Genomic DNA, 26,778 nt, shown 5'->3' on the forward strand with positions numbered 1-26,778 from the left:
TTACATTGGACTGGATCTTCTTCCTCTATGCTTTCATACCATCTGAAAAATAAGAGTTAAACTTGAAGAGTAAGTTTTCAAAAATAACTAGATCCACAAATACACATAATTAGAAGTTGTGCCCTATGCAACTTTGTAAAGGAACCATTAATGGATGAAGAAATTTAAGGATGAGAGAAAGGAGAGTTCTAGACAGAAAGAAACAGAACATACACACACACCCTAGAGGCAAAAAAAAAGTATGAAAATTGCGTGGTATGATTGAAGCAAGAAGTGTAAGGACAACAAGAGCAACAATAAAACTGAACAGATGAGAAAAGGCAAGCATAAGACAAATATGCATGCCATGCTATGGGGATTGGACCTTCTCTGGATGCAGTGGGCACCGCTTAAATGTTTTAATCAGTGAGTGTCCAGATCAGATTTTTATCGTGTAAATATCATTTATGAAGTCTACAGGGCTTGGAAAAGAGAAGAGAGAACTGAGAGTAAACGAGGGAGATTTATTAGGAGAGCCCTGAAGTAATTTTTAAAAAAATGTTTAGTGGTATTGGCAATGGGGATGAGAAAAGCAAACATTAATGAAGTTTTAAGTTAATAGAATCAACATGATTTTTAAAAAATAAAATAGCTGCTGTGCAGTGAGGAAGAAGACATATTCAATCATGATTTTAAGATTTATGGAATGGGAAATTAGATAAAACATCCTGACATTCCCTGAGCTTCGGAAAATAGGAAGATGAACAAGTTCTAGGGAGTGGGTGGAAGGGGGCAGCAACGGTAAGTGTAGTTAGAACAGGTGGCTGGGACATCCACTTGATCACCTTCAAGTCTTTCTTTTTCCTAAGTCTCCCTTATCCTTGGATATCTTATCATCGTTCACGAACTAAGTTTTCACTGGGAGACTGATAGCTCCTAGATCGATATCCCAACCAGAGTCGCTCTCTTGAATTTCAGATTCTATGTCTATTCCTTATTTAGCTTTATACACTTAAACTCTAAACCTCATTTTCCTCATCTGTGAACAGGAATACTAAAATCTCCTTATAGGATTATTTTGATGATGAATGAAGTAAAGCATGCAAAGTGCCTGGGACTAAAGTAGGTGCTTAATAAATACTGGTTTATCAAGAATTGTCTTAATCAGTCCCTGTAAGTCTTCTCTTATGGAGTTCTTCAGTCCTCCAGTGAGCCCAAAGTGAGAGAGTCTGACTCTCTGTTTTTGCTAAGAAAGTAAATTCTTATGATCAGGAACTTACTTCACCTCTTCTGGCCTCTTCAGATCTTGGTGTTGCGCATAAAATGGGTATTCAGAAAATAACAGACTTACTCTTTATATATATATATATATAATTTTTATTTTGTTATATTAGTCACCATACAGTACATCTCCAGTTTTTTGATGCAGTGTTCCATGATTCATTATTTGCATATAACACCCAGTGCACCATGTGATATGTGCCCTCCTTAATACCCATCGCCAACCTATCCCAATCCCCCAACCCCCTCCCCTCTGAAGCCCTCACTTTGTTTCCCAGAGTCCACAGTCTCTCATGGTTCATTCCCCCTCTGTTTATCCCCCCTTCATTCTTCCTTTCCTTCTCCTACCGATCTTCCTATTTCTTATGTTCCATAAATGAGTGAAACCATATGATAATTGTCTTTCTCTGCTTGACTTATTTCACTTAGCATAATCTCCTCCAGTCCCGTCCATGTTGCTGCAAATGTTGGGTAATCATTCTTTCTAATGGCTGAGTAATATTCCATTGTATATATGGACCACATCTATCTTTGGTATCTTTATCACCCGGACCATTTGGAAAATTTATGAATGGGAGAAAAGGGCTCTTAAGGACCATCTAGTCTACCATCCTTATAAAGAAGAACAAAGACAGAACTTTCCCAAGATCATACAAAAAGGCATGGCATAGCTGGGCCTGAAACTCAGGTCTCCTGACACTCTTTGTCTAGGTCTTTTTTCAATAAATCTTCAATTCTGGTTAATTTCAGGTCCCAGGTCATCAGGAACCAGGGTCAAGGGAAGACCATGACATTCAGTATTTAGATGTCACCTCATTTTCAGGCCTGTGCAACAGGAAGAATTATTTTTCATGAATAAATATTTATCCAGCACCTACTATAAACAAGACATATTTTCTAGTCATTAGGGATATTGTAAATAAGATAAAATCACAGCCCTCAAAGAGCTTGGTGGAGGACACTGGCAATCAACAAAAGTACAAAATTCTCTTAAAGCAAGCATCACAAACAGAATTACAGCAACTGCAACACACTAACAGACTTTGGCTGACTATAAAATATAAGTATGCAGTTTGGAAATTGTAATCTATGTGTGTGGAACTCCAATAACTTCTAGAGTAGCTTCAAAGTTTCCACAAAAGGCAGAAGAAACCTCTCTCTCTCTCTAACACACACCCACACACGTGCACGCGCTTCTGTCGGGGAAGACTTATTATCATTTTAGTCTTTTTTTTTTTAATTTGGGATTCCATTGAGATTTTATTTGAATAAAAAGTTCCAGAACATAGTCAATATTTTATTTAATAAAAAAGTTCCACTAGTAGAAAAAAGAAAAATTTGGAAACCACTATAAGAACACTTGTATCATTACTCATCACCACCTGTCATCTCTTTTCATGAATGAATATTATGGGATTATTTTCACTTAATTTTTGAGAGAGTCCAGAGATAGCTTGGTCTACCAATAATTTTTCAGACTAAAATTTATGCTCTAGAAATATAGTTCTGCAACCTGTGTTGCTGCTCTTTCTCTCCGTGCTCCAAGACAGGTAGGTGTGAAATGGCAGGATTTGGCCCAGCTGGCGTGGGCACTTCACTACACTTTAAACTACCATAGGTCTTTGAGCGAGAGTTACTTGACTGTAAACACGCTACAGAAGGACTGCATATTCAGTAATAGCAAATTTATCATCTCCTAAGACAACGGAAAATGCATGAGTATTTATTTTTTACCTTGGATTACCATGAAAAATCATATTACTTACATGAGAAACAAAGCAAAACACAATTTTCTATATCCTTCATTGGATTATGAGTAAGAAAGGATCCGATACAATAAATCAGCACATCACCTTCTAAATCTAAAAAGTTTTATTGAACAAACACATCACATTGAATAAAATCAGTTTGAGGGAGATTAGTTGCTTGCTAATTAGTAGAAAATAACAATACACATTTGGGCAATATATCCAACAGAAGTTCGATGAAAATTTCAGCTCGATGTCTCTTGACTTATGCTCTCTCATAAATTCTGGTAGAAGTGACGCCTTTCATGACACATTCCTAGACACACACAAAAAATTCTTGGTCAATTACAGGACCACATCATGGGTTATTTTTTGTCTCCTTTAATGTTGGGAAGGAAACAGTATTTATTTGAAAATATTCGTTCTGGGATCCTATATATACCTGATATTGTAATAAGTTAGGGAGATATAAAAACCGATAAAACATAAGTCTTCCCCTCAAGGAACTTTATGACGTATAAGGTGAGTGAGAAATATAACCGGAAGTGCATCATACCAAATGGTGTATGCTGAGAGCAGGCACAGAATGCTTTCTGGGGGACAGCACACCTTGACTGAACTGAACTTAAAAGCATAAGGGGCAATTGCCAGAGCGAAACCATGATCCCAATGGAGTCACCTTTTTTGTTCTATGTGAGCAAGCATGACTGTTTCGTTTGGTAGAAGAGTGATTATAAGATGACCTAGCAGTAGAGTCTAGAATTAAGCAACGAGAAGAGACTCACCAGCACCAGTTTATCATCCACTCGTTTTCTCTTTATGGTGGTTGATTTCCCGTCCCACTTCTGCACCTGTACCAGGACACCTCCATCTAAGGTTATGATGCTCTGTGAGCATAATAAAAAATGATTACATTGGTATATGGTAGAGGAAAATAAAATAAAAAATACATCACCTTTGAATAAAGGAATATTTTGAGGTCATTAGTCATTCTAAATTGTAAGGATATATTAAAACAAAAAAAATGAGTGTCAAAAACAATAGCATACAAATAATGCTTTATGATCAGAATATTATACAAAAACACAAACTTGAAATAATACTCTAAAAAACAGAGATAATGAATTTATGTTGAGGTGATAGTCTTAGAGGTAATTTTTCTCCTTTTTTGCTTCCACTCTTTCATAAACATCCTCTAACATTGTTATGTTATTTTAGTCCACTTCAAATAATCTATGTATTGTACGACAAATAAATTGTGTTAATCACTTTAAAAAAAAAAATAAAGACAACTTTATAGAAAGGAGAGGATTCACCAACTAAATATCAAAGGCAATAGGGTTTAACTCTAGGAAGTCAGGGGTCTTTGATCTGTGATAGAACAGTTTCCCTGCTTTTATACAAAATGGCTTCTTACAGGCAGCAGTCTTAGAAACCATGCTTTTCTTCTGCCCCAACGCCTTCGTCCTCACCTTGACTTTTCTGTCATCTGCAGTAACTTCATCAAATTCCTGGCCCAGTTTGAAGGAAATCTCAGTATTTTTAAAGGTGCTTTCTGATTTGATGGTGATCACATCCCCATTCACACTGATGATCATGGTGGGTTTGGCCATGCCAGCCACCTTCCTGGTGGCAAAGCCCACGCCTGCAGTTGTGGAAAGGAAAAAACGGCAAGTTCACAATTTTCCTTCACATCTTTAATGAAGTCAGAGCTGCAGTGCATGTGTGTGTGTGTTTGTATGTGTACAGCTAGGTTAGTGTGTATAGGTGGGTGTGTGTGCGTAAGAGGAAAAAGACACCAGTGAGTTTCTTAAAAGCCTCATAAAACAGCTGCTGCAAGTAAGTAAAGCAGGCGAATATTCAAAAAAACCCATGGCACGCTTAAGTGTAAGTCTATCTAAATTTCTTCTTCTGGGTTTCACATACAACTCCATGGGAGACACATTGTTAATTTTGAAAAAGATTAAGTCTTCTGGAATATATATATATACACACACACATATATATGTATGTATAAAGTCACTGTACTCTCAAATTAACTGGCCATCTCAACCGTTAGGGCAGCAAATATCATTTTACTCAACTCATGAAACACTTGGGTCACCTCGACCTTTCCTTTTTAGAAAACAAAAATCCATAGTCAAAGAATTCTCAATAGGATTTTTAAAACCAATAGAGTTACTCCATTTCAAAATAATCTGTTTGGGTGTACAAAAGTCGCATTTCATGGCATTTGCTGCCAAGTCCTATTTTCTTGGCTTTTCCAAATTACTATGAAATGAAGATTTTGATTAATTCCTCCAAAAGGCAAAATTTAAAAGAATCACTATTTTAGTAAGTTTAGAAATCAATACTTTGATTCTTAATCACATGAGCTGCAAACCCCTCTTTTAAAAAAGGGACTTTTTTCTTACGTAAGTAAGGTTAGGGATGAACAGCTTATAACTTAAGGTGGACAGTGGGAACTTGCTGCCACTGCATATGTTGTACAGAATTTATGACCGTCGTAGGTATGTTCAATTTCTTAACACAGGTACATAAACCTAAGCTACTTCTTTTACTAAGGGCGACTTCTTTATGCCAAAGGTTAGATATAAGCGTAAGAGGGAGAGAAATACTGTACAAAACCAGTGATGATGAGGCTCTTATTTAGCTCCCTGTCTGGAGAATGTCTGCAGCTGGAAAGATACATTGCTTCATCAAGTCCTGGCTCTGGTACAAAATATAACTTCACATACATAGAGTGAGTCAGTATAATGAATGGATGCAACATCAGGTATAACTCCAGAATGGCTGACCTTGGGAAAAATCACATTCTCCAGGGTCCCTCTTTGACTGATGAAAGTATGATCATCAGTTACAGCAACTAATTACAGGAGCTAGCTTATTGTCTTTCATTATCACCAGTACTTTATAATTTTATAACACTGTGGCATAAGAATTTAAATATAAATGTTAAAAGTGTAAAATGTTCCTTAAAAGCAGTAGCAGAATAACCTCAAATCCTGACATTTCTGTATGAGCACATACTAATTAGTTTACTGAATCACCACTAGTTGATATTCTAGAAAGTTAGGTCTCACTTATGCTGAAGTCCCTAAATTCCCTCCTGTCTATAAACAAAGAAAACAGTTGTACTTACAGGAAAGGAAAAAATATAAATACTATAGAATTTAGGGAAAGATAAAGTCTTGAGACAGAGAGATTAAATCCTAACCCCTATAAACTCTCCCCCCTCAAATTGCTACCCCTGAATACAACCTTATCATACATAGGGGTGTGAGGAGAGGGGCTTTCAAGGTAGAAGCTGTCTGAGTGAGAACCAGCCTCCGCACCCCCTTGTTTCATCACAGTAATTATCCAGGGAACATTCACACAACACACTGGCAATATTAGCAGAATCTAAAAGCCTGAAAGCTTCCATTATCAAGGAGGAGGTATGTTATGGATAGAACATATTCCTTTTGACTTACTTGATAATCCTACGGCATCCCATGTAATTCCTAGTCAAAAAAATATTTAACCCCTTAAAGCAACATATTCTCTGAAATTAAGATTTTGGCTCCCATAAAACAACCACACATTTTAACAGATTGGCAGTGAGAACATAAAATAATTAATTAATATAGGTTTACTTTAAAAATTACATTAAAAAAGAGAACTCTAGTGCTTTCCACTTCAAATAGGAATTATTCAATACTAGGAAATAAATATAGTCTTATTTATTTTGTATGCAAAAGAGAATGATAGAGAAACAGGCAAAGAGCCAAGTAAAACAAAGCTACCCCAGTTCAGCAGTGAAATAAAATCTTGTCATTTCTGTGGACCATAAAAATTCCAGTTAGACCCTTTTCATATTGGCGCACCTGTAGGAAGCATTAGTTGTGACTTTGGTCTAGAATGTTCTACAAACAAATGATTCTCACTTGCTACTTTTATAGCCTCTGTAGAGAAAGCAGCATTTCCTATCTGGTGAATGCTTCCAGAATGAAAAGCAGTCATAAACCCCTCTTCCCCCAGAGAAAAATTATAAATCCAGTCACCCCACAATGGATTTTCTTACCCACTTCTTTCATGTAATCATCAAAGTTTTCACTGGAGCTAAGTTTCCAGGTACCCACAAAGGCATCACACATTTTATGAGCTTTCTAGGATTATCTTCAAGATGAGAAAAAAGCTGTAGCTGTCAGGAAGGTGTTATGACCTTCTAGAGTCCAGATAACTTCCTTTTAAAGATGCCCAGATCATGTGATCTTTGGAATAACCAATTGGGGATGATATCAGATCATTTCCTTCATTACCAGCCTCTGCAATTTTTCCTCTGAGTCATGTTTTTAATAGAAATTTCTCAACTTTGGTTCTCCCTGGCAAATGGTCATTTGACTTAGAGTACAAATTATTTTTAAGCATTCACAAAATATTTTCAGCATTCCTATTTTGAGTTTAATGCTCAGGGCATTGAATTTGTACCTATTATTTCCATACATATTTATCTCAGTGTAGAATAGGTTAATTATCTTGGGATGAACTTTGACCCCCTTTTCTGGAGTTTCTATTAAAATTACAGTTACGTGGTTCTTTTGAATTGAGGAACATAAGAATTACCTTACAGATTCTTCAATAAAATTAATAATGATTTCATCTCACTCTTTCCATCCCCTAAATGAGAGCATTGAATTTATTTCCATAGAATTGGGGCCTTAAAAAAATAGGCCCCCTTCCAAAATATGTTCCTCATACTGAGAGAATTCCTCCAGTTCCTGAACTGTGTTATTATGAGCTCAGAATTTATCCAGACCTAAATGGTGTCGCTTTACTTGAAAATGATCAGAAGCGGTGGTGGCCACACACCATCAAAATTTAATTTCCTTCTTTTACGTAGTGAATAATTCATGAGATTACTTTTCTAAAGTATTCCTGTCTTTCGACCTCCTTCTACCGCATACCAGAATGATGGAAGATGTTCATATGTGCATCAAACTGCCATGAACATACCGAGATTTTAGAAAAGAGCAAAGCAATAAAAACATGGCATCGTGATGAATGACTACACTGTGTACCCCGCTGAGTAGTATCTGCCGCACACGCGACTGATTCACAGACCCGTGTACGTATCCTGACGGCTTCCCAGAAACGTTTGAGGAAGAGAATTCTATAAAGGACAGGTTTTTCGTTGGGCAAACAAGTTGCTAGCAAGGCCTGATAAAGTCGTGTTACAATAGCAAGTTTGAACTGCTGCACTGTTTATGGCGCGGTAATAATGTTCATGCGCTCTGGACTGCTGCGTAGATCCACGGACTATGGGCGTTGTACTGTTCCGGCTAGACTTCCTATTAAATTTCATCTGTTTCCTATGAGCAAGTAAATAAAAATGATCAATCTTAATACAGTGATAACTTGACGATGTTCTCAGTTAATAATAGTTTGCTTTTTTGTTCTGGTTTGGTTTTGTTTTATCTTTTTTAAGATTTTCTTAAGAGAAGCTTTAGGTTTAGGACAAACTTGAGAGGAAGGGACAGAGATTGCTCAGGTGCCTCCTGCCCCAGCACATTCACAGCCCTCCCTGTGATCAGCGTCACTCACGGTTTACCAAGGATGAACCTACGTTGACACATCATCATCACCCAAAGTGTGTAGTTTACGTTAGGATTCACTTTTGATGTTGTACATTCTCTGTGTTCGGACAAAGTATAATGACACGTATCCGTCATTATAATATCACAGAGTATTGTCACAGCCCTAAGGATTCTCTGTGCTCTGCCTATTCTTCTAGTTCCCACATCCCTAAGCCCCCAATCTGTGCAAGCACAGTAATTTTTACTGTCTCCATCGTCCTGCCTTTTCCAGAATATAGCTATATATGTGGCCTTTTCAGATTGCTTTCTTCTACTTAATAATATGCATTTAAGTTTCGTCCATGTCTTTTCATGGCTTCATTGCTCATTTCTCATTAATGCTGAAAAACATCCCATTGTCTAGACGTACGATAGTTTACGTCATTCACCTACTGACGGATATCTTGATTGTTTCCAAGATTTGGCAATTATGAATAAAGTTGCTATCCACATCCGCATGCAGGTTTTTGTGCAGACATAAGTTTTCAGCTCCTTTCGCTGTCTACCAAGGAGCATAATGCAGTAAGAGTATGCTTCATTTCCTAAGGAACCACTAAAGTGTCTTTCAAAGTGGCTGTACCACTTTGCATTCCCTCCAGCAACGAACGAGAGTTCTTTTGCTCCGCGTGCTCACTAGTATTTGGTGCTATCAGTGGTCTAGATTTGGGCCATTCTGGTAGGTGTGGAGTGGCGTCTCATTGCCGTTTTAGTTCGCATTTTCCTGTTGGGTATGAGGGGAGCATCTTTTCATATGCTTATTTGCCATCTGTACATCTTATTTGGTGAGGTGTCTGGTAAGGTGTTTGGCCCATTTTTAATTGGGTCGTTTGTTCTCTTATTGTTGAGTTTTAAGAGTTCTTTGTATATTTTGGATAATAGTCCTTTATCAGATATATTTTTTGCAAATATTTTTCCAGGCTTTGAATAATGGTTTACTTTTCAAAATATATGTTGATGCTTTACTTTTAGTAACAGATTGCTTCAGACAGATTTTCAAATGATTATCACACACGAATAATAATCATGTGTATTTTAACACTGCAATTTAAACATTTTTTAGAGATGGCCTGTCCAAATACTGTATCCCGAATACTTGAAATGTGGCTTATATGACTCAGAAATTAAATTTTTAATTTTACTTACTTTTAATTAAAATTGAAAAAATGATCCTTATACAGTAACTGGGAAACTTTTAAATATGTGTGGGAGAACCTGAGTATGTGAATCTACTCTCCCAATTATAGAAATAGTTAAATTTTATGAAATCTAAAAGTCAATCAAGCATTTCAAAAGAAAACTTAGAATCTGAATTGAGAAGTACTAATAGTATTAAATGCACACTGAACTTTGAGGACAATATAAAAAAAGTACAATATCTCATTAAAAATTCTTGCACTGATTATGTAAACTATGAAATGTTGAAATTATGACATTTTAAATAAAATACATTACTAAAATTACTAAATTACTAAAATTAATTACTTTAATTAATTACTTTATTAATTTAATATTTCTTTTTCACTCTCTTGACCTGGCTACTAGAAAATCAGAGATTACACATGTGGCTCACATTATGTTTCTGTTGAGTAGCACTATTTTAGAGTCCCATCGTGACACCAAGGTTTATTTGTTTATTCAACATGTGTGTTGGACACTTTGCCAGCCCCTGGGGATTCAATATGGGCAACCTTATCAGGCACTTGCTGGCTCTCATACATTCTAGTCTGGAAAAGATAATATACAAGGAGATAAATAAACCAACATCAAGTAGTGATTTTGGAGAAAACGGAATGAGGTAATCTCATGTAATGACTGCTCTGAGGGTTGGCAACACTAGATGGGGCAGTTCAGGGAGGTCAGTCAAAGGAGGTGGACAATGGAGCTGATGCTTAGAGGATGAGAAGAAAACAGTCACGGAAAGATGAGACAAAAGATGTTCCAGACACAGAGAACAGCAGGAGTTTGCAGATTCCATTCTTGTTCATGACAATTTCACCTAAACATGACCACCAACATGAACCCATGACACATAGATATATGTTCCCATAAAACCATGACAAAAGTACAGATATATGTTCCTGGAGAGCAGAGTCCAAGCTCCATTAACCAGGAGCTTTTGTTGTGAGTATTTACGGGTGCATACCCCGTAACTGCGTATTCAATAAAATTGAATTGAGAGTCCAGTAACACTCCTGTAAAATTACCTTAGGAATATTTCGATGGGCCGGTAGCCTCATGTTCCTGTGTTAACATATTTAGTATCTGATCATTGCTGGAGAAATGGCATATAGAAGTTTTCTAGAAACAACAGCTGGCTCCTTTAATGATTTCATATCAACAAAAATAGTAACCTATAGTATAGGAACTTGGTAACTTAAATAGCAATGAAAGAATTAATATATAAGAAGGTTGCTGGGTCTATATGAAAAAATTTCATGTTGTCAGTTGTGTAAAGGAACAAAATAAGCTTGCCAGAGTTACTTAAGGGGATGGTGTCTTTAAAAGCAACTCAGTTTATGTTCCAAATACATGGGCCATCCTAATATTCTATGAACAAGTCCACTAAGTTATGTATCATATAAGACAGAGATTTCCTTCAAACAAGAAGCTTTCCAGAAATTATTTTTAAGTTTTTTATTTTAATTTCAGTATAGTTAATGTACAGTTATATTAGTTTCAGGTGTACAACATAGTGATTCAATAATTCTACACATTACTCAGTGCTCATCATGGTAAGTGTACTCTTAATCCCCTTTACCTATTTCATTCATATTCAGTGGTGTAATATGGGCAACCTTATCCCCTTCAGTAACTATCACTTTGTTCTTTATAGTTAAAAGTCTGTTTCTTGGTTTGTCTCTCTTTTTTCCCCTTTGTTCATTTGTTTTGTTTCTTAAATTCCGCATCTGAGTGAAATCAGATGGTATTTGTCTTTCTCTGACTGACTTATTTCACTTGGCATTATACCCCCCAACTCCATCCATGTTGTTGCAAATGGCAATATTTCATTCTTTTTTATGGCTGAGTAATATTCCGTTATATATACCACATCTTCTTTATTCATCTGTCGAAGGACACTTGACTGCTTCCATAATTTGGCTATTGTAAATAATGCTGCAATAGACATAGGGGTGCATATATTTTTTGAATTAGTATTTTTGTAATTTTTCAGTAAATACCCAGTAGTATGATTTACTGGATCATAGGGTAATTCTATTTTTAATTTTTTAAGCAACCTCCATACTGTTTTCCACCAACAGTGCACCAGAGTTCCTCTATCTCCACATTCTTACCAACACTTGTTTCTTATGTTTTTTATTTTAGTTATTCTGACAGATGTGGGGTGATAGCTCATTGTAGTTTTGACTTGCATTTCCTTGATGATGAGTGATGTTGAGCATCTTTTCATGTGTCTGTTGAACATCTGTATGTCTTCTTTGGAGAAGTGTCTGTTCATGTCTTCTGCCCATTTTTAAATTGGATTATTTGTTTTTTGGCTGTGGAGTTATGTAAGTTCTTTATATATTTTGGATGCTAACCCCTTATCAGGTATGTTATTTGTGAAATCTTCTCCCATTCAGTAGGTTGCTTTTTTGTTTTGTTGTTTCCATTGCTGTGCAGAAGCTTTTTAGTTTGAGGTAGTCCCAGTAGTTTATTTTTGCTTTTGTTTCCCTTGCCTCAGGAGACATACCCAGAAAAATGTTGCTACTGCCAGTGTCAGAGATGTTGCTGCCTGTGTTCTCTTCCAGGACTTTTTTGGTTTCAGGTCTCATATTTAGATCTTCCATCCATTTTGAGTTTATTTTTGTGTATGGTTTAAGAAGGTGATCCAGTTTCATTCTTTTTCATGTAGCAACACCATTTGTTGAAGAGACTGTTTTTTTCTCATTACATATTCTTGCTTCTTTTGTCAAAGATTAATTGACCATATAATCATGGGTTTATTTCTGGGCTTTCTATCCTGTTCTACTGATCTATGTGTCTATTTTTGTGTCAGGACCATACTGTTTTGATTACTACAGCTTTGTAGTATAACTTGAAATCTGGAATTGCGATACCTCCAACTTTTTCTTAAAAAAAAAAAAAAGATTTTATTTATTTTAGAGAGAAAGAGCATGATCAGGGGAAGGAGCAGAGGGAGAGGGACAGGGAGATAATTTCCAGCAGACTCCACACAGAGTGCAGAACCCGATACAGGGCTTCATCCCAGGACCCTGAGATCATGACCTGAGCTAAAACCAAAAGGTAGACACTTAACTGACTGAGACACCCAGGAGCCCCCAGTTTTTCTTTTTCAAGATTGTTTTAGCTCTTCAGGGTCTTTTGTGGTTCCATGTAAATTTTAGAGTTATTTGTTCTAGTTCTGTGAAAAAATGTTATTGGTATTTTGATAGGGATTGCATTAAATCTGTAGATTTCTTTGGGTAGTATGAACATTTTAATAATATTTGTTCTTATGATCCATGAGCATGGACTATCTTCCCATTTGTTTTTGTCATCTTTAATTTCTTTCATCAGTGTTTTATAGTTTACAGAATACAGGTCTTTCACCTCTTTAAGTTATTCCTAGGTATTTTATTATTTTTGGTGCATTTGTAAGTGGGATTCCTTTCTTAATTTCTCTTTCTGTTGCTTCACTATTAGTGTATAGAAATGCAACAGATTTCTGTACGTTGATTTTGTACCCTGTGACCTTACTGAATTCATTTATCAGTTCTAGTAGTTTTTTGGCAGAGTCTTTTTTTTTTTTTTTTGAGATTTTATTTGACAGAGAAAGACACAGCAAGAGGGGGAACACAAGCAGGGGGAGTGGAAGAGGAAGAAGCAGGCTTCCTGCTGAGTGGGGAGCCTGATGTGGGGCTTGATCCCAGGACCCTGGGATCATGACCTGAGCCAAAGGCAGACGCTTAACAACAGAGCCACCCAGGCACCCCTTTTGGTAGAGTCTTTTGGGTTTTCTATTTATGGTATTATGTCATCTACAAATAGTGAAAGTCTTACTTCTCCCTTAGCAATTTGGATGGCTTTTATTTCTTTTTGTTGTCTGATTGCTGGAGCTAGAACTTACAGTACTATGTTCAATAAAAGTGGTGAGAGTGGATATCCTTATCCTGTAGGGGGAAAGCTCCCAGTTTTTCACCATTGAATATTCACTGTGGGTTTTTCATATGTGTCCTTTATTATGTTGAGGTATATTCCCTCTAAACATACTTTGTTGAGAGTTTTTAATCGTGAATGGATGTTGTACTTTGTCAAATGCTTTATCTGCAGCAATTGAAATGATCATATGGTTTTTATCCTTTCTCTTATTGATGTTATGTATCACATTAATTGATTTGCAAATCTTGGACTACACTTGCATCCCTGGAATAAATTCCACCTGATCGTGATGAACAATTTTTTAAAATATATTGTTGGGTTTGGTTTGCTAATATTTTCTTGGGGATTTTTGCGTCTATGTTCATCAGATATGTTGACCTATACTTCTCTTTTTTTTTTTTTTTAAGATTTTATTTATTTATTCGACAGAGATAGAGACAGCCAGCGAGAGAGGGAACACAAGCAGGGGAGTGGGAGAGAAAGAAGCAGGCTCATAGCGGAAGAGCCTGATGTGGGGCTCGATCCCATAACGCCGGGATCACGCCCTGAGCCGAAGGCAGACGCTTAACTGCTGTGCCACCCAGGCACCCCCCTATACTTCTCTTCTTTTTGTAGTGTCTTTATTTAGTTTTGGGATCAGGGTCATACAGGCCTCATAGAATGAATTTGGAAGTGTTCCCTCCTCTTCTATTTTTTTGGAATAGTTTGAGAAGAATAGGTAATAACTTTCTTTAAATGTTTGGTAGAATTCATCTGTGAAGCCGTCTGGTCCTGGATTTTTGTTTGTTAGAAGTTTTTTGATTACTGATTCAATTTCATTGCTGGTAATAAATCTGTTCAAATTTTCTATTTCTTCCTGATTCAAATTTGGGAGGTTGTGTGTTTCTAAGAATTCATCCATTTTTTCTAGGTCGTCCAATTTGTTGGCATCTAATTTTTCATAATATTCTCTTACAATTCTTTATATTTCTGTGGTGTCAGTTATTTCTCCTCTTTCATTTCTGATTTTGTTTGAATCCTTTTTTTTTTTTTTTTTTGATGAGTCTGGCTAAAGGTTTGTCAGTTTTCCTGATTTTTTCAAAGAACCATAAACTGTCCAGAAATTTAATCCAAAGACCTCAACGTCATATTTTATGTGTCTACTTTGCAGTATAACTTGGAATATAAGCAACTGCCTAGTACTTCCATAAATTACTTTCATCTCAGTTTCTAAGGCTTAATCTTGCTGCCTGGATGAGATAGAATGTGCCCTCATCAAAAAATCAGTATCGTTCACCACAGTGTTGATGGATTGTTACATGAATAGATGGAATACAATAAGGAGAATCACACTAAACAACAATTCAACATTATAAGACCTTGGATTCAACATTCTTTGAAAAATATCTTCCTTGTGTATTAATGAAGAAACTTCAGATTTAACCAAAAATTTTGTGGTCATCCTTTCTTGAAAACTAGTAGAAATTATACCATTCACATTTTCAAATCTTGTTTCATTGTTTAAAGTTCATGCTGGCAAAATTTTTTCACAAAACCTTTTTTGGCAAACCTGCTATGTACAAGGCACTGTGCTAGGTGCAATGAGGGGACAAAGTAATAAATAAGATGGCATTTCTGGGGCGCTTGGGTGGCACAGTCGGTTAAGCCTCTGACTCTTGGTTTCATCTCAGGTCACGATCTCAGGGTCATGGGATCAAACCCCATATTGGGCTCCACGTTCAGCACTGACTCTACTTGAGATTCTTTCCCTCACCCTTTCTCTCCCCCTCTGCCCTCCCCCCTTGTACACATATAATGTGTGCAAGATAAGTGATATCTTCAGCCCATCCCCAATCTCTCCTCATTTCTGATCTCCCCTCACCATCCTGAAATTTATCTCAACCATTACTTCAAGTTCCTTGTACTTGTTCACTAAATATTTGCTGGGTTAATGCATTAATTAACAAAAGCAACGAGGTTTGTGTTTAGGCTACATAATCATTCTTATTGCTTATGTATGAGTTTTAAACCAATAAAACCATAGGCTCAAATCCGTGTTTTACAAAGATATAGTGGCACTAGGAAGGTATATTATAAAAGATAAAGTAAGTAGACGTAATTTCCTTCACAAGGGATGGTGAGGTGCTGAGCAGGGATAACAGCAGATAGATGATGGAAAAGCAGCAGAAGAAAGTGAGGAATGACATAGGAAGGGTAGAGAAAGCTCCTTCTGGAGGAGACTGGCCCTTATAAACAAGGTACATGGGAGAAAATGTGCCTTTGGCTGTAAAAGGAATTCCCACAGGAACAATGACTTTTTTATTCACAAATATTCAAATAGCAACATTAAAATGCACATACCAGACCATACTCTTACCCCAGAGCCATGGAGAAGGGCTGAACACAGTGACTAAAGCCTTCCTTTGCTTTGGAAATGCGGAGCCTAGGGATGTGGCCCCAGACACTCAGTGCTGACTGGGGACAAGCCCTCTCTGGTTCAGGCTGACTGCTTTGCACTTTGCTCCACTATGGACAGCTTCCATGGAATGCATCCCTCTGACCTTTGCCTGTGTTTATTTCTTTTGGAGGAAATGAGGGTATTTTTTCTGACAATTTTTAAGTTGAAGAGGAAACATACCCAATCTTGGGATAATAAAGAGTAGAGACAAAGCCATGATGAGAGGGAGTGTTTTCACAGCATGTGTGTGATAGGTTAAGAAAGGGTTCATGCCAAGGTTCTCCTTTTATTTAAACAAAGTTCCTATATTAATGTAATATTATTACCAATGTTTGGGGATTTCTTAAAGTTTTAAGATAAAATTTTGGCAGGTAATTTAGGCATATTTTGTTTGGTTCTCTCCCCCACCCCAGATTATCGGGAACTTTAATGTGAGAATTATTTTATATTTCCTATGCTAGGTTTAACAGGCAAAGTAAAGGTGCCTTCATTTAGTTTGTGTATCATTCACTGAATATTTGTTCACAGCGTCTGATCATTGACACTGTGATTTCAAATAGTGATGGTTTTGGAAAGAGTGACTAAGCCAGTAGGCTGTGCATCAGTTAGAAAGGTGGTGGCTAATTATAGATTTGTGTTGTGACTTCAAGAGGGTTGTGTAACTTCTTCACTTGCCCTCTTACTCATAAAAGGGACTGCTTGTTCATAGTGTAGTCGGCGCAAGTAGGAACCAACTAAAGAGCTGGCAAAGCACTTTCTGAATGTAAAATGTGTCCGATTTTGTCTTTATTTGATAAAGCAAGCATCATTATGAAGAACTGGCTGTGGGCAAGTGAAAAAGTGAACCTGGAAAATCAGCAAGGAATGTACAAATGAACCAGTTGTGATATTAGAAGATATCACTAAGAAAATGTCCAGGAGGACACACACACACACACACACACATCAAGTTTGTTTTCTTCTTTATGTTCACTTAACATTAAGTTATTCCTTTTTTCATTCCTGGGTATACTATATAACCCCAATACTTGGGGGTAAGTATTTTATTATTCATCCTTGGATACCTTAGGCTCGGCATTCTGTATGATGTGGAAGTTCTGTATAGTTCATTGTTGAATTAGGAGGGAATCGATCAGATTGATTTAGATCAGATTAAGGCATAAATGACAGATAATATTGTAATATTACTAGAAGTATTTGCGTTTTCAAAAATAAATCCTTTTTCAAGGGAAAAATTTCAGGTGTGGGAAATATACGGTAGAACAGAAGAACGAGCCTGGCCTCCTCAAGTCATAGTAGTATATACACTGCTACTTGTGCTTATAAGAACTTTCTTCAACCCACAAGGAACGAATACACTGTGTTTTCCAAACTTCTGTTCATAACTTCACTTTTACCAGTCTCAGCCCACTTATATTTTATATGCTTTTAAAACTTGCACATACATCATGTGGTTTTCATACATAAATAGGACTAAATACAAAGAAGGTAATCAGCCACCTATTCATCAAATGTCTAGTAAGTGTCAGTCAGTGTGCTGGAGGCTCTGGCATAAAACTGAGGAAGACAAGCAGGCACAGGCACATGCGGGCTATGAACTTTCTGGAGACGAGGGACTGAGCATCTGGAGTGGTCTAGCGTGGCTCTGGCCGACAGTAGGCACAGTCTCTGCTTCCTAGAAGGCACTGAAGAAATGACATTTAAGAGAGAGAAGAAGGAGGAGGTCAGGGAGAAGGAGAACTAGAAAAAGAAGGAGAAGAGGAAGAAAGGGAAAGAGAGTAGGGAAGAGGGAAGAAGGGAAAGAGAAAGAGGATGCTTAGGATGAGCACTTGGGTACCCCAAGGTTGTAGACAGAATGAGAACCATGTGGTAGAATGAAAACACCAGACGGCAGCAGATGCCACATTAGGCACCAACGGTGACCTGATGCTGGTGAAGAGACAGACCAGGAGCAGCTCCTCCAGGAACAACTTCGATTACAAGGAGACACTGAGTATTCTTTCTGGGAGGCACTTTTGCTGTGGGACTTCTCTCCAGTGAACTCTGATCGAGTAAGAAAGCACACATGTCAGACATCTGTGAACTATATTTGCCATCTGGGTGTTAACTTCCCTCTTGACGAAAATCCTCTCTCACTGGGTGAAATGTGCATTCCTGCATTCATTCAGTGCCTTGCCAAGAGTCTCCAAACCTAGACATTATCATCCCTGCGACAGGAGTCTTGATAATGATGTGATGCTGTAAAGATAAATTTATATATATCTTCCTGATAATTCTGTCATTATTCCTTATAACTCTGTCATTATTTAAAAATATTCAATGAATACCAACATACCTATGACATTTTTGTGGTTGCCATACAAGCAGTGTTGTATTGAAAAAAGGTCCATGAGCTCTGGAGTTAAGACATACTGAAATTCTGTTTCCACTGTTCACTGGCTTGTGACCTTTGGCAATCTAATTAATTTCTATGGCGCTCGGCTTTCTCATCTGTAAAATTGGAAAACTGTATTTTATGGTGTTGTTTAAATTCGCAGTCTTGATGTCGAGTATTTTGCATGTTGCCTGGCATTTCCTTGCATATGTTGCCGAGCAGGGACCTCACTCAACATGTGGCGGCTAGAAATGGTGGTGGTGGTGGTGGCAGGAGTGATACAGTCCCAGAAGATGAACCGCACACTTGGGGATGTGAGTCTGGGCTGGGAAGAATTGGAAAATTTTCTTTGATCCAGAATAGCCTTACTCACAGTTATCTTTTATTTTAGAACTCTCAAAAGGTTGAGTGTTTTCTCCAATAATGGTTCTGGAATGAAAGTTTAGTCTCAAGACCAGAGAAATTCATGAACTCCAAAAAAGTTTTCTTGATTTTCATGTATCAGAACAAGAATTTTTTTTTCTCAAAAGATGATACCATGTTAATACTCTTCCTTTCACTGTGGAAAATTTTCTTCCACAAATGGAAATATTTTTAATGTTCTTAAAAAATGAACATATGCTTGATACAAAAATTCAAATAATATAGATAGAGAGGAGAAAATCATCATCCCACTGTCTGGATTATCACTTTTAATGATTCCAGGAACATCCTTTCAGTCTTTTTTCTATGCATGTGTAAGCAAAAATATGGAATAGGAGTATGAGTTTTTATTAAAGACATCGGATACTATGCCAAGTTCTCTTCCGTAACTTTCATCTTCACTTAGTAATACATCATGGCCGTCTCCTCATGTCAATGAATGTAAATACATCTCATTTTTTAAAACTGCTGCCAAATATTCCATTTCTATGTGTGCCATATTTTAACCAATAACTCCACTTTTCACTGTTAAAAAATAATTTTAGTAAACATTCTTGTACATATTTATCTTTGTCTATTTGCGTTGGTATTCCTGTAGAATGAATGCCTAGAGGTAGAGTTGAAAGGCCAGTGGCTATGCACCTTCTAAGTGTCGATACACATTGTTGAATTGCCCTCTAAGAAGCTTACGCTCTTTAAACTCCCACCAGTAGTGAATGACATCACCTATTTCCTTTCAGGGGAACTGGCGTAAAATGGGGCTTGCTTTCGGTGGGGCTGATCATTTGAAATCGTCAACGTGGGCACAAGGTAAATCAATAATAGAACACGAAGTTGACTACTAGAACCCAGAGCCAGAACACTACCCAGGGCCTGGTTTATGGTGGCCAGTAGTCACTCAACCCATATTTAGTGACAGACTGAGCATGTGGCTGTCTAACCAAGGTCATCAAGGGCCTGGCTCAGGAAAGACTAGTAGATGGAATAAAGAAAAAGTAACATTATGTACAAACATTAGCATTCACAGTCTTCTGCTAAAAAAACAAAACTTATGAGTGAAGAGCTTGAAGCAACTTCACTTGAGAAGGCTTAGGGGAGATGGTTGAAACTCTTCCAATTCCAGTCAGAGACAGGTGGCGTATTCATCTTCCAATCGCATGTTTTCATATGCTTTCCAAATAAGGAAGCAGGTTAATTACAGTGACTATGCTTTGGTCGTAACTACTCCCTCAAGGCCTTATAAAATATGTTTTTCCCCCTTTGTGCCTTTTGGGTACCTGAGAATTTGCACTTATAGTTCCCAATGGAGGTGATTTTCTTTATTTGTAAGTATAGAAAGCAGGTTTGAAATATGGTATTTTGCTGGGATAAAAAGAGTTACTGTGATTCTAATTCTCTTAGAATGCTTATTCTCTTTAGTGTATATATATATATTAGGGAGTGATTTATACATATTAAAGACTGTGTTGCATGAAGTGGTTTGTCGTGGGTAGCCAAATCAAATTAAGTGCAAATCTGTAATAAATATATGATAATATCAAATGGCATAGTTCAATAGCATCGGAGTTCCTCTAATGTGGAAACAGAGAAAAGCTAGCATGAAATCTGATTAAAAATTTGGGGAGCTGTGCATTGCGTTTCCTAACATGATTTCCATGCCTGAGGGTGCACCATTGGGACCTATTGCCCTTTTCCTGACCCTCCCATGCTTGCAGACACCGCGGACCTGCCTCCTGATCATTAACACTGCACAGGGCAAAGATCCTACCAAGAATAATTGTTTTGTCTACTTACAGACATAAGTCATTCTTCAAAGGCATTTCAATGAATACAAATGCTGAGAAACTCCTTTGAACATCTCTATTAAAAATTGCTGCTAGTGTCAGGTATTGGTAAATGAAAACGTCCTCATAGTGACGGGTTCATCTCCTACAAATAAAGCCAACCCCTTGATTAGTTCTGAGTGGATTAATCATCATGGATGTGTGTGAAGAATCATGAATGACTCTGACATGGGCTGATTTTTTGAAAGAGGTTCTTTATCTCTTTTCCTCCCCTGGAGAAATTATTTTGGTAAAAATTTTGTGGAGGTTGCAACTTCATTTATGCATTGAAGGCTGTGCCTTTCCAAGCAATCTTGGGAGTTTATATTTCTAATGTATGTGTTGTTGCTCCAAGGTAGTCCCTCGAATATGCTTATGTGCCTTAAAATTTTCCAAATTACTTATTTCTTAAATCCTCAAAGAAAGGAGTTCTGGTTCAGAGAAAACATCTAATGTGAAATGCATTCTTTTTTCTTTTTGCTTTGCCATACTGTGCCTGGGTTTTACAAAACATGTTTCTTTCTCTGTCTTGGTTTAGCCAAAGGAAAAAATCAGCATCCTTTCAATAATGCTGGCAGGCAAGACTATGAGCTGAAGTATTCCCAGGGACGCCAGAGTGGAATTTCCCGTCCTCTGAGTTTCCCCGGGGTTTTGGTTCCTGACCGCCCCAACCCTTGCAAGCAGCTATTCCAGCTCTTCTTGCTCTTTCCCCTACTTATCTGGCCAAATACTGCAAATGTCATTCTGGCTTCCTCCAAAATCACACTCAGGGACATTGTCCTCACTTTTTTCTAGATGGCTTTTTCCCCTTGTCCTTTGACATACTTCTGAGTTCCTCAGCACTACGGAATACAGACTATTTTAAATCAAGTCAATGACACATTCTCAGTTCCCATATCTACTTTTTTAAAAAAATTCTGATACATGTATTGTCTTTATTCAAAAATAACAGTCTATTCAAAAAGCACAGAATTGTAGTCCAGAGTGCGACCTAGCCATTTCATTGCTGCAAAAATATCTGGAACACAAAACCTTAGTAAACAGATTTTCTTATTCCTTTTCATTGTTGGGTACTTACCCAATGACATGATTTGGAAATGCAAATGAAAAAATCTAAGTACATAGAAGGCATATGATAATTTTACATGTAATATATAGATGCTACTTTTTGCTGTTTTTAGGTTAATTTTGCCAAAAAAAAAGCTTTTCCCTCATGGAATATAAGGTCCACTGTTCTTTTAGAAATGTGCTATTCTTAATTGTCCTCCCACATTCCTTCAATCACTGTAATTTTACAATAACATCAAAAAATAATTGGGAACGCCATAGAATTCTGCTGCTATCAGTGGCCTCTAATGCATTCTTTTTATCTTGTGGATGCGGAAATAGGTCCCCAATAGGATGCGGAAATAGGTCCTCCAAAATTACATAGATAACAACTCAACCAGAATCAAAATGGAGTTCACTTTGTTTTACATGAATGCTCTTTTCCATATGGAAATTATATTTTCTCAGTGTTATTCTATTTTCCCTAAATTGTAGTCCAATGTATACCATGTTAGAAGTTACAACATTCATGGGGCGCCTGGGTGGCACAGCGGTTAAGCGTCTGCCTTTGGCTCAGGGCATGATCCCGGCGTTATGGGATCGAGCCCCACATCAGGCTCCTCTGCTATGAGCCTGCTTCTTCCTCTCCCGCTCCCCCTGCTTGTGTTCCCTCTCTCACTGGCTGTCTCCATCTCTGTCGAATAAATAAATAAAATCTTAAAAAAAAAAAAAAAAAGAAGTTACAACATTCACCATCTATATTGGACACATTTATCTTCTCCTTAGATTTTCTTGATGGTGTCGTCTCTTGGATCCTCTGCCCCAGCCTTCACAGCAGCCGAGACAGTAAGCCATAAATAATACTGCATTCCCAGAAGGATTGCAGATATTAATGTCAGCATCAGAGACTTTAAGAGTGCAGAGGTTGGGTTCCCTATCATATCCCTATTCAGTTTACCTAAGTGTCTAGCCCCTGCAAGAACTAGATGGATCACGGCCTATCGCTATGGACCAGCATCACCTTAAGCAGATGACCACTCTAGGCCAAGCTGAGGTACCACTCTACCACAAGCTGTGGTATTGTGACCGCAGCAAACAAGCACATTCGGAGATCCAGGCAAGCAGGTGCTGTCAGCTGGGGATCCCAGGCAGGTAGCAGGGTCCCAAGGTCAGGCCATTACTTGGGAGTTGACCAGAAGGCCGATTAGCCATAACTAAGCCCAGCCATTGAGGTAAGACAGCAATTGGATCACTGGAACTAGTCTACAAAGTAGGCCCCAGGTCCCAAAAACAAGAAGGAAGCCTGACCACCAGAATCAAGACACTGATGCTCTGGACCTGGGCTGCAAGACCAGAGGCTGGTGTGAGGCTGTCTCTAAGCGAGGACCCAGACAGAGCTTGTGCTTCGTGGGGATGACAAAGCTGGGGAAAGGAGCCAGGGAAGGATGAAGTGGCCTGAACCACAAAGAGGGGTATCATGACTGACCAGAGCCTAACGGCATAAATAACCATGAACCGTTCCCACCTTCCCTCCCCCAGCTGGGCTTTTAAGGTCTTTTTTTCTTTTCCTTTCCTTTCTTTTCTTTTTTCTTTTCTTTTCATTTTTTTTTTTTTCATTTTATTTTAACGTCTAGCTTCTAGCTTCTTTTTGAGGCTTGCCATTGAAGAAGCATTTTCAGAGAATAAAAGCCATTTCTAATGCCTCCTTTTTGATCTCTCCTCAAATACAAATACTGGCCAAGAAATCCTTGCAGATCACTGTGTAATTAGCCACAGCCATAACTTAGTAATCAGCAAACTTTCTGAGAAGTTGGCACATTTGTTCATTCATTTACACATCAATGATATACTCGTTGGACAAGTATTTGCTAAGTGCCTACTGAATGCAAAATGCCTACTCTCAAGGCAGACAGACCTGCGTTCTAACACTTGCTTGCCTATTTCTTTGGGCGTTAAAAGGATTGAGTGAGACAATTCATATAAAACATAAAGCACAAAACCTTGCAATAGTAATTAGTTAATGTATAAGAGCTACTACTATTACTTTTACTTTTATTAATATCACTGATAACATTAAAACATGGTTACAGTCTACTGAAAGGACGAGACTTTAAAATAAATAAATGTAATATGGAGTAATAGATGTTACGGCGCACGTATGTACAAGTTTGGGAAGGAATAATAATTCTGCTTGACAGGATGAATCATGTTTTAGCTTAAGGTTGAAAGTTGAAGAGTGCACCACACCGTCGTGGAACGGGTGTTACCAGCAGAGGCGTTTCTTCGTACTGCATGAATCAGAGTGACAGGCAAAGCTGGAAATGCACCAAGGGGCTGCAATGACAAATGGCGTTAGAGCCTTTGCGGCCGAGTCTGGATTTTGTCTGGGTAAATTACTGAGAAGACTTTCAAGCCATGAAGAAACAATTTGCCTTTTACAAAAATCACTCTAGCAGCACTATGGAAGCTGGAGCTGGGATCAAATTGGGGGAAAGGAGGCACAAGCCAGGGAGACCCCGCAGGCAGGAAGGCCAGTGAGGAGCTGTTGAGACAGATCAGAAGGAAAGAAGTAAGCACCTGGTCTGGTTCCGTGTTTTTAAACTGGGATTCTCCCAGCCTGATCCTATGCCCGATACCCCAGGAACCCCAGCCCTGTCCCTGACAGTCATCCTCTCCATCCTCACTCTCTCTCTCTGGCATCGGTGTGGTCCAGAGGCAGCCGGACACAGCGTTTGGAAGACCTTTGGAACTGACCCTATACAGGCAACTTCTGAGCCTCTCAAGTGTGTCACCACCTATGCCCTTCTCCCTTTCTGCTAAAGCCTGAACGGCGCAGTGTTTCCTTAAGTGGGGCACACTGGTCACATGTTCCAGAAGCACCCTGGGGGCTTGTTAAAAATGCCTATTTCTAGACCCCTCCCGGTAAGCAGAATCCCTTGCAATTGAAAAGCAAATCTGCACGTTTTGCCATCTTCCCGGGGGTACCGACTTTGAGAGCCCCTACAAGAGACCACCAGACAAGTAGTTCTTGAACTTGACAAATCATGTAACTGGCTTGGGGAGCCTTTTAAAAATAGTCTTTGAGACCCCTACCCTTCCAGAAATCTGCAGGTCTAGGGTTGAGTAGGCAGTCCACCCAAGGGATGGACACTGATCCTCCCTGGGACCCGCTGTCTAATATCACCTTCCCAGTAGCTTGACCTGCTGCTGCTGGAAGAAATGAAATAATTAGTCACAAACCCTTCCTGGTGTAATTACAAGGGACAGCTGAGTCGCCATTCTATTGAATTGCCGCAGAAAGCTTTTGAAAACAAAGAGCCTGAGATGAAAGAGGAAAGGTCCCTCTCACAGCTGACTGCTAATAAGGGGTGGCCTTGAGGCTGAGGCGGGCTGGCTAGCGATGACCACAGCACTTCTTCACTTGCTGCTCTACGGAAGGCACCCTGTGCGGAAAGCCGCGTGACTCGGGACGAAGAATTACCTTTGATCTGGTCACTTGCATCAGAGCCTTTTCCAGCTCCTCTCTCATTTGCCTCAGAAATCTAGGGAACTCCCTTTAACCATGGAATGCTTGTGCTCCCAGTTCAGAAAGCGAGGATCATCCGTTTTCCCCTTGCTCATCGGCCAGGACGTGTGAGGTGTATCAGGCCTGAAAAAGACCTACTTCAATAAAGGATCTGTTTGGGGTGGGAGGAGAACTGGGGTGGAACAAGAACTTGGGAATAACTAAATAATAAATAATAATTAGAAATTGTAAACTAACAATGAGAAAATGGATCCTGGACCTTGTCCACCATACCAGCACCAGGTCTAATGACCACAGTAGAGAGAGTTTCTGTGACTTAAAATGAGATTTAAAGAGGCAAAGGGGAAAGAAATCCTCCGGAAACAGAACATTGAGCCATTAGTTATCATCACTAAAAGTGGGTCTGGCTGCACCACTGATTTCTTCTCAGTTTAATGAATGCCCCCTGGGGTTGCCTGTTAAAGCTCATTGTTCTGTCAGAAACTCTGTTGCACATTGGAGGGAGATTTCACTGGTTTCCAAATGATGAAAGGATGCTCTTGGAACATGTTTCAAAGGAGTAATGGTAGCTTCTGAAAATTTTTGCTTTAATTTACCATGGTTGAACAACTGGGCAGCCTTCCAGCAAGAGATCTTTTAAGAACTTGCAAGTACAAAAGAGGATGACCTTTTTGCCTGCGGTACAATGTGAGCCTTCTTATAATTCCTATTGTTTAAGCATTCACGTGAACAGGATAGCCCAGGAACACACATGAACTATCCTTTCTACCTCCAGGAAGATAAAGAGGAGAATTCATTTTGAAGCATAAACCTGCCAGTAATAGGGCTGCTGACCCACTTGGCCTGGAAATTCCAGAAAAGCCTTCAAATGAAAAACCCCACTGCAATCTAGAAGTATTTAGTCCATTATTATTAGGGAAGGACCAGTTCATCCAGACAGTCAAGAAAGAATTCACTGAGAACATGTCACTCCAGCTGAATATTGCAGAATAACACATTTTTGCCAGCTAGAGAAAGAGGGAAAGAAAGAGTGTTCCAGGGAGTGTGAATAGGCATATACATGTGGTGATTTAAAAAACAAAACAAAAAGCACATGTTTTAGTGCCAAAAGTCGGGGGTGGGGTGGAGATGAGTGCATAAGGTGTCTATGTTGGGGGAGGGTCAGCTGAGGGGGGGAGATCTGAGCCGTAGATCAGGTGAAGGCATTTGTCACCAAAAGGAAAGTCATAAAGTCCTTCCAATTAGAGATTAGTTGTGAAATCAGATTCAAGCTTTAACGAGGTAATTCTAGTTGCAGAGTGACCTGGTTTAAGGAGTGACTGGCAGCTGTGACTAGAAGACCATTAGAAGGCTAATGTAGTTAATACTAATTAAAGAAGGATGAAGGGAGAGTGAATTAAGATGGGGATAAAGGGCTTCTAGAAA

General features: G+C 38.5%; 1 protein-coding gene across 1 annotated transcript; it reads right to left on the reverse strand.

Annotated features, from left to right (window-relative positions):
• Positions 1-3,109: 3,109 nt before the first annotated feature.
• Positions 3,110-7,222, reverse strand: LOC103661376 (fatty acid-binding protein, adipocyte). Its single transcript, XM_008689088.2, has 4 exons — positions 7,072-7,222; positions 4,481-4,653; positions 3,794-3,895; positions 3,110-3,324 (listed from the first exon to the last, which is right to left on the reverse strand). The coding sequence occupies exons 1-4, from the start codon at positions 7,142-7,144 to the stop codon at positions 3,274-3,276; spliced, it is 399 nt and encodes a 132-aa protein (XP_008687310.1). The 5' UTR covers positions 7,145-7,222; the 3' UTR covers positions 3,110-3,273.
• Between the last annotated feature and the right edge of the window lie 19,556 nt (positions 7,223-26,778).

The sequence above is a fragment of the Ursus maritimus genome, unplaced genomic scaffold (genome assembly GCF_017311325.1).
Source record: "Ursus maritimus isolate PB19 unplaced genomic scaffold, ASM1731132v1 scaffold_9, whole genome shotgun sequence".
Lineage (NCBI taxonomy): Eukaryota > Metazoa > Chordata > Mammalia > Carnivora > Ursidae > Ursus > Ursus maritimus.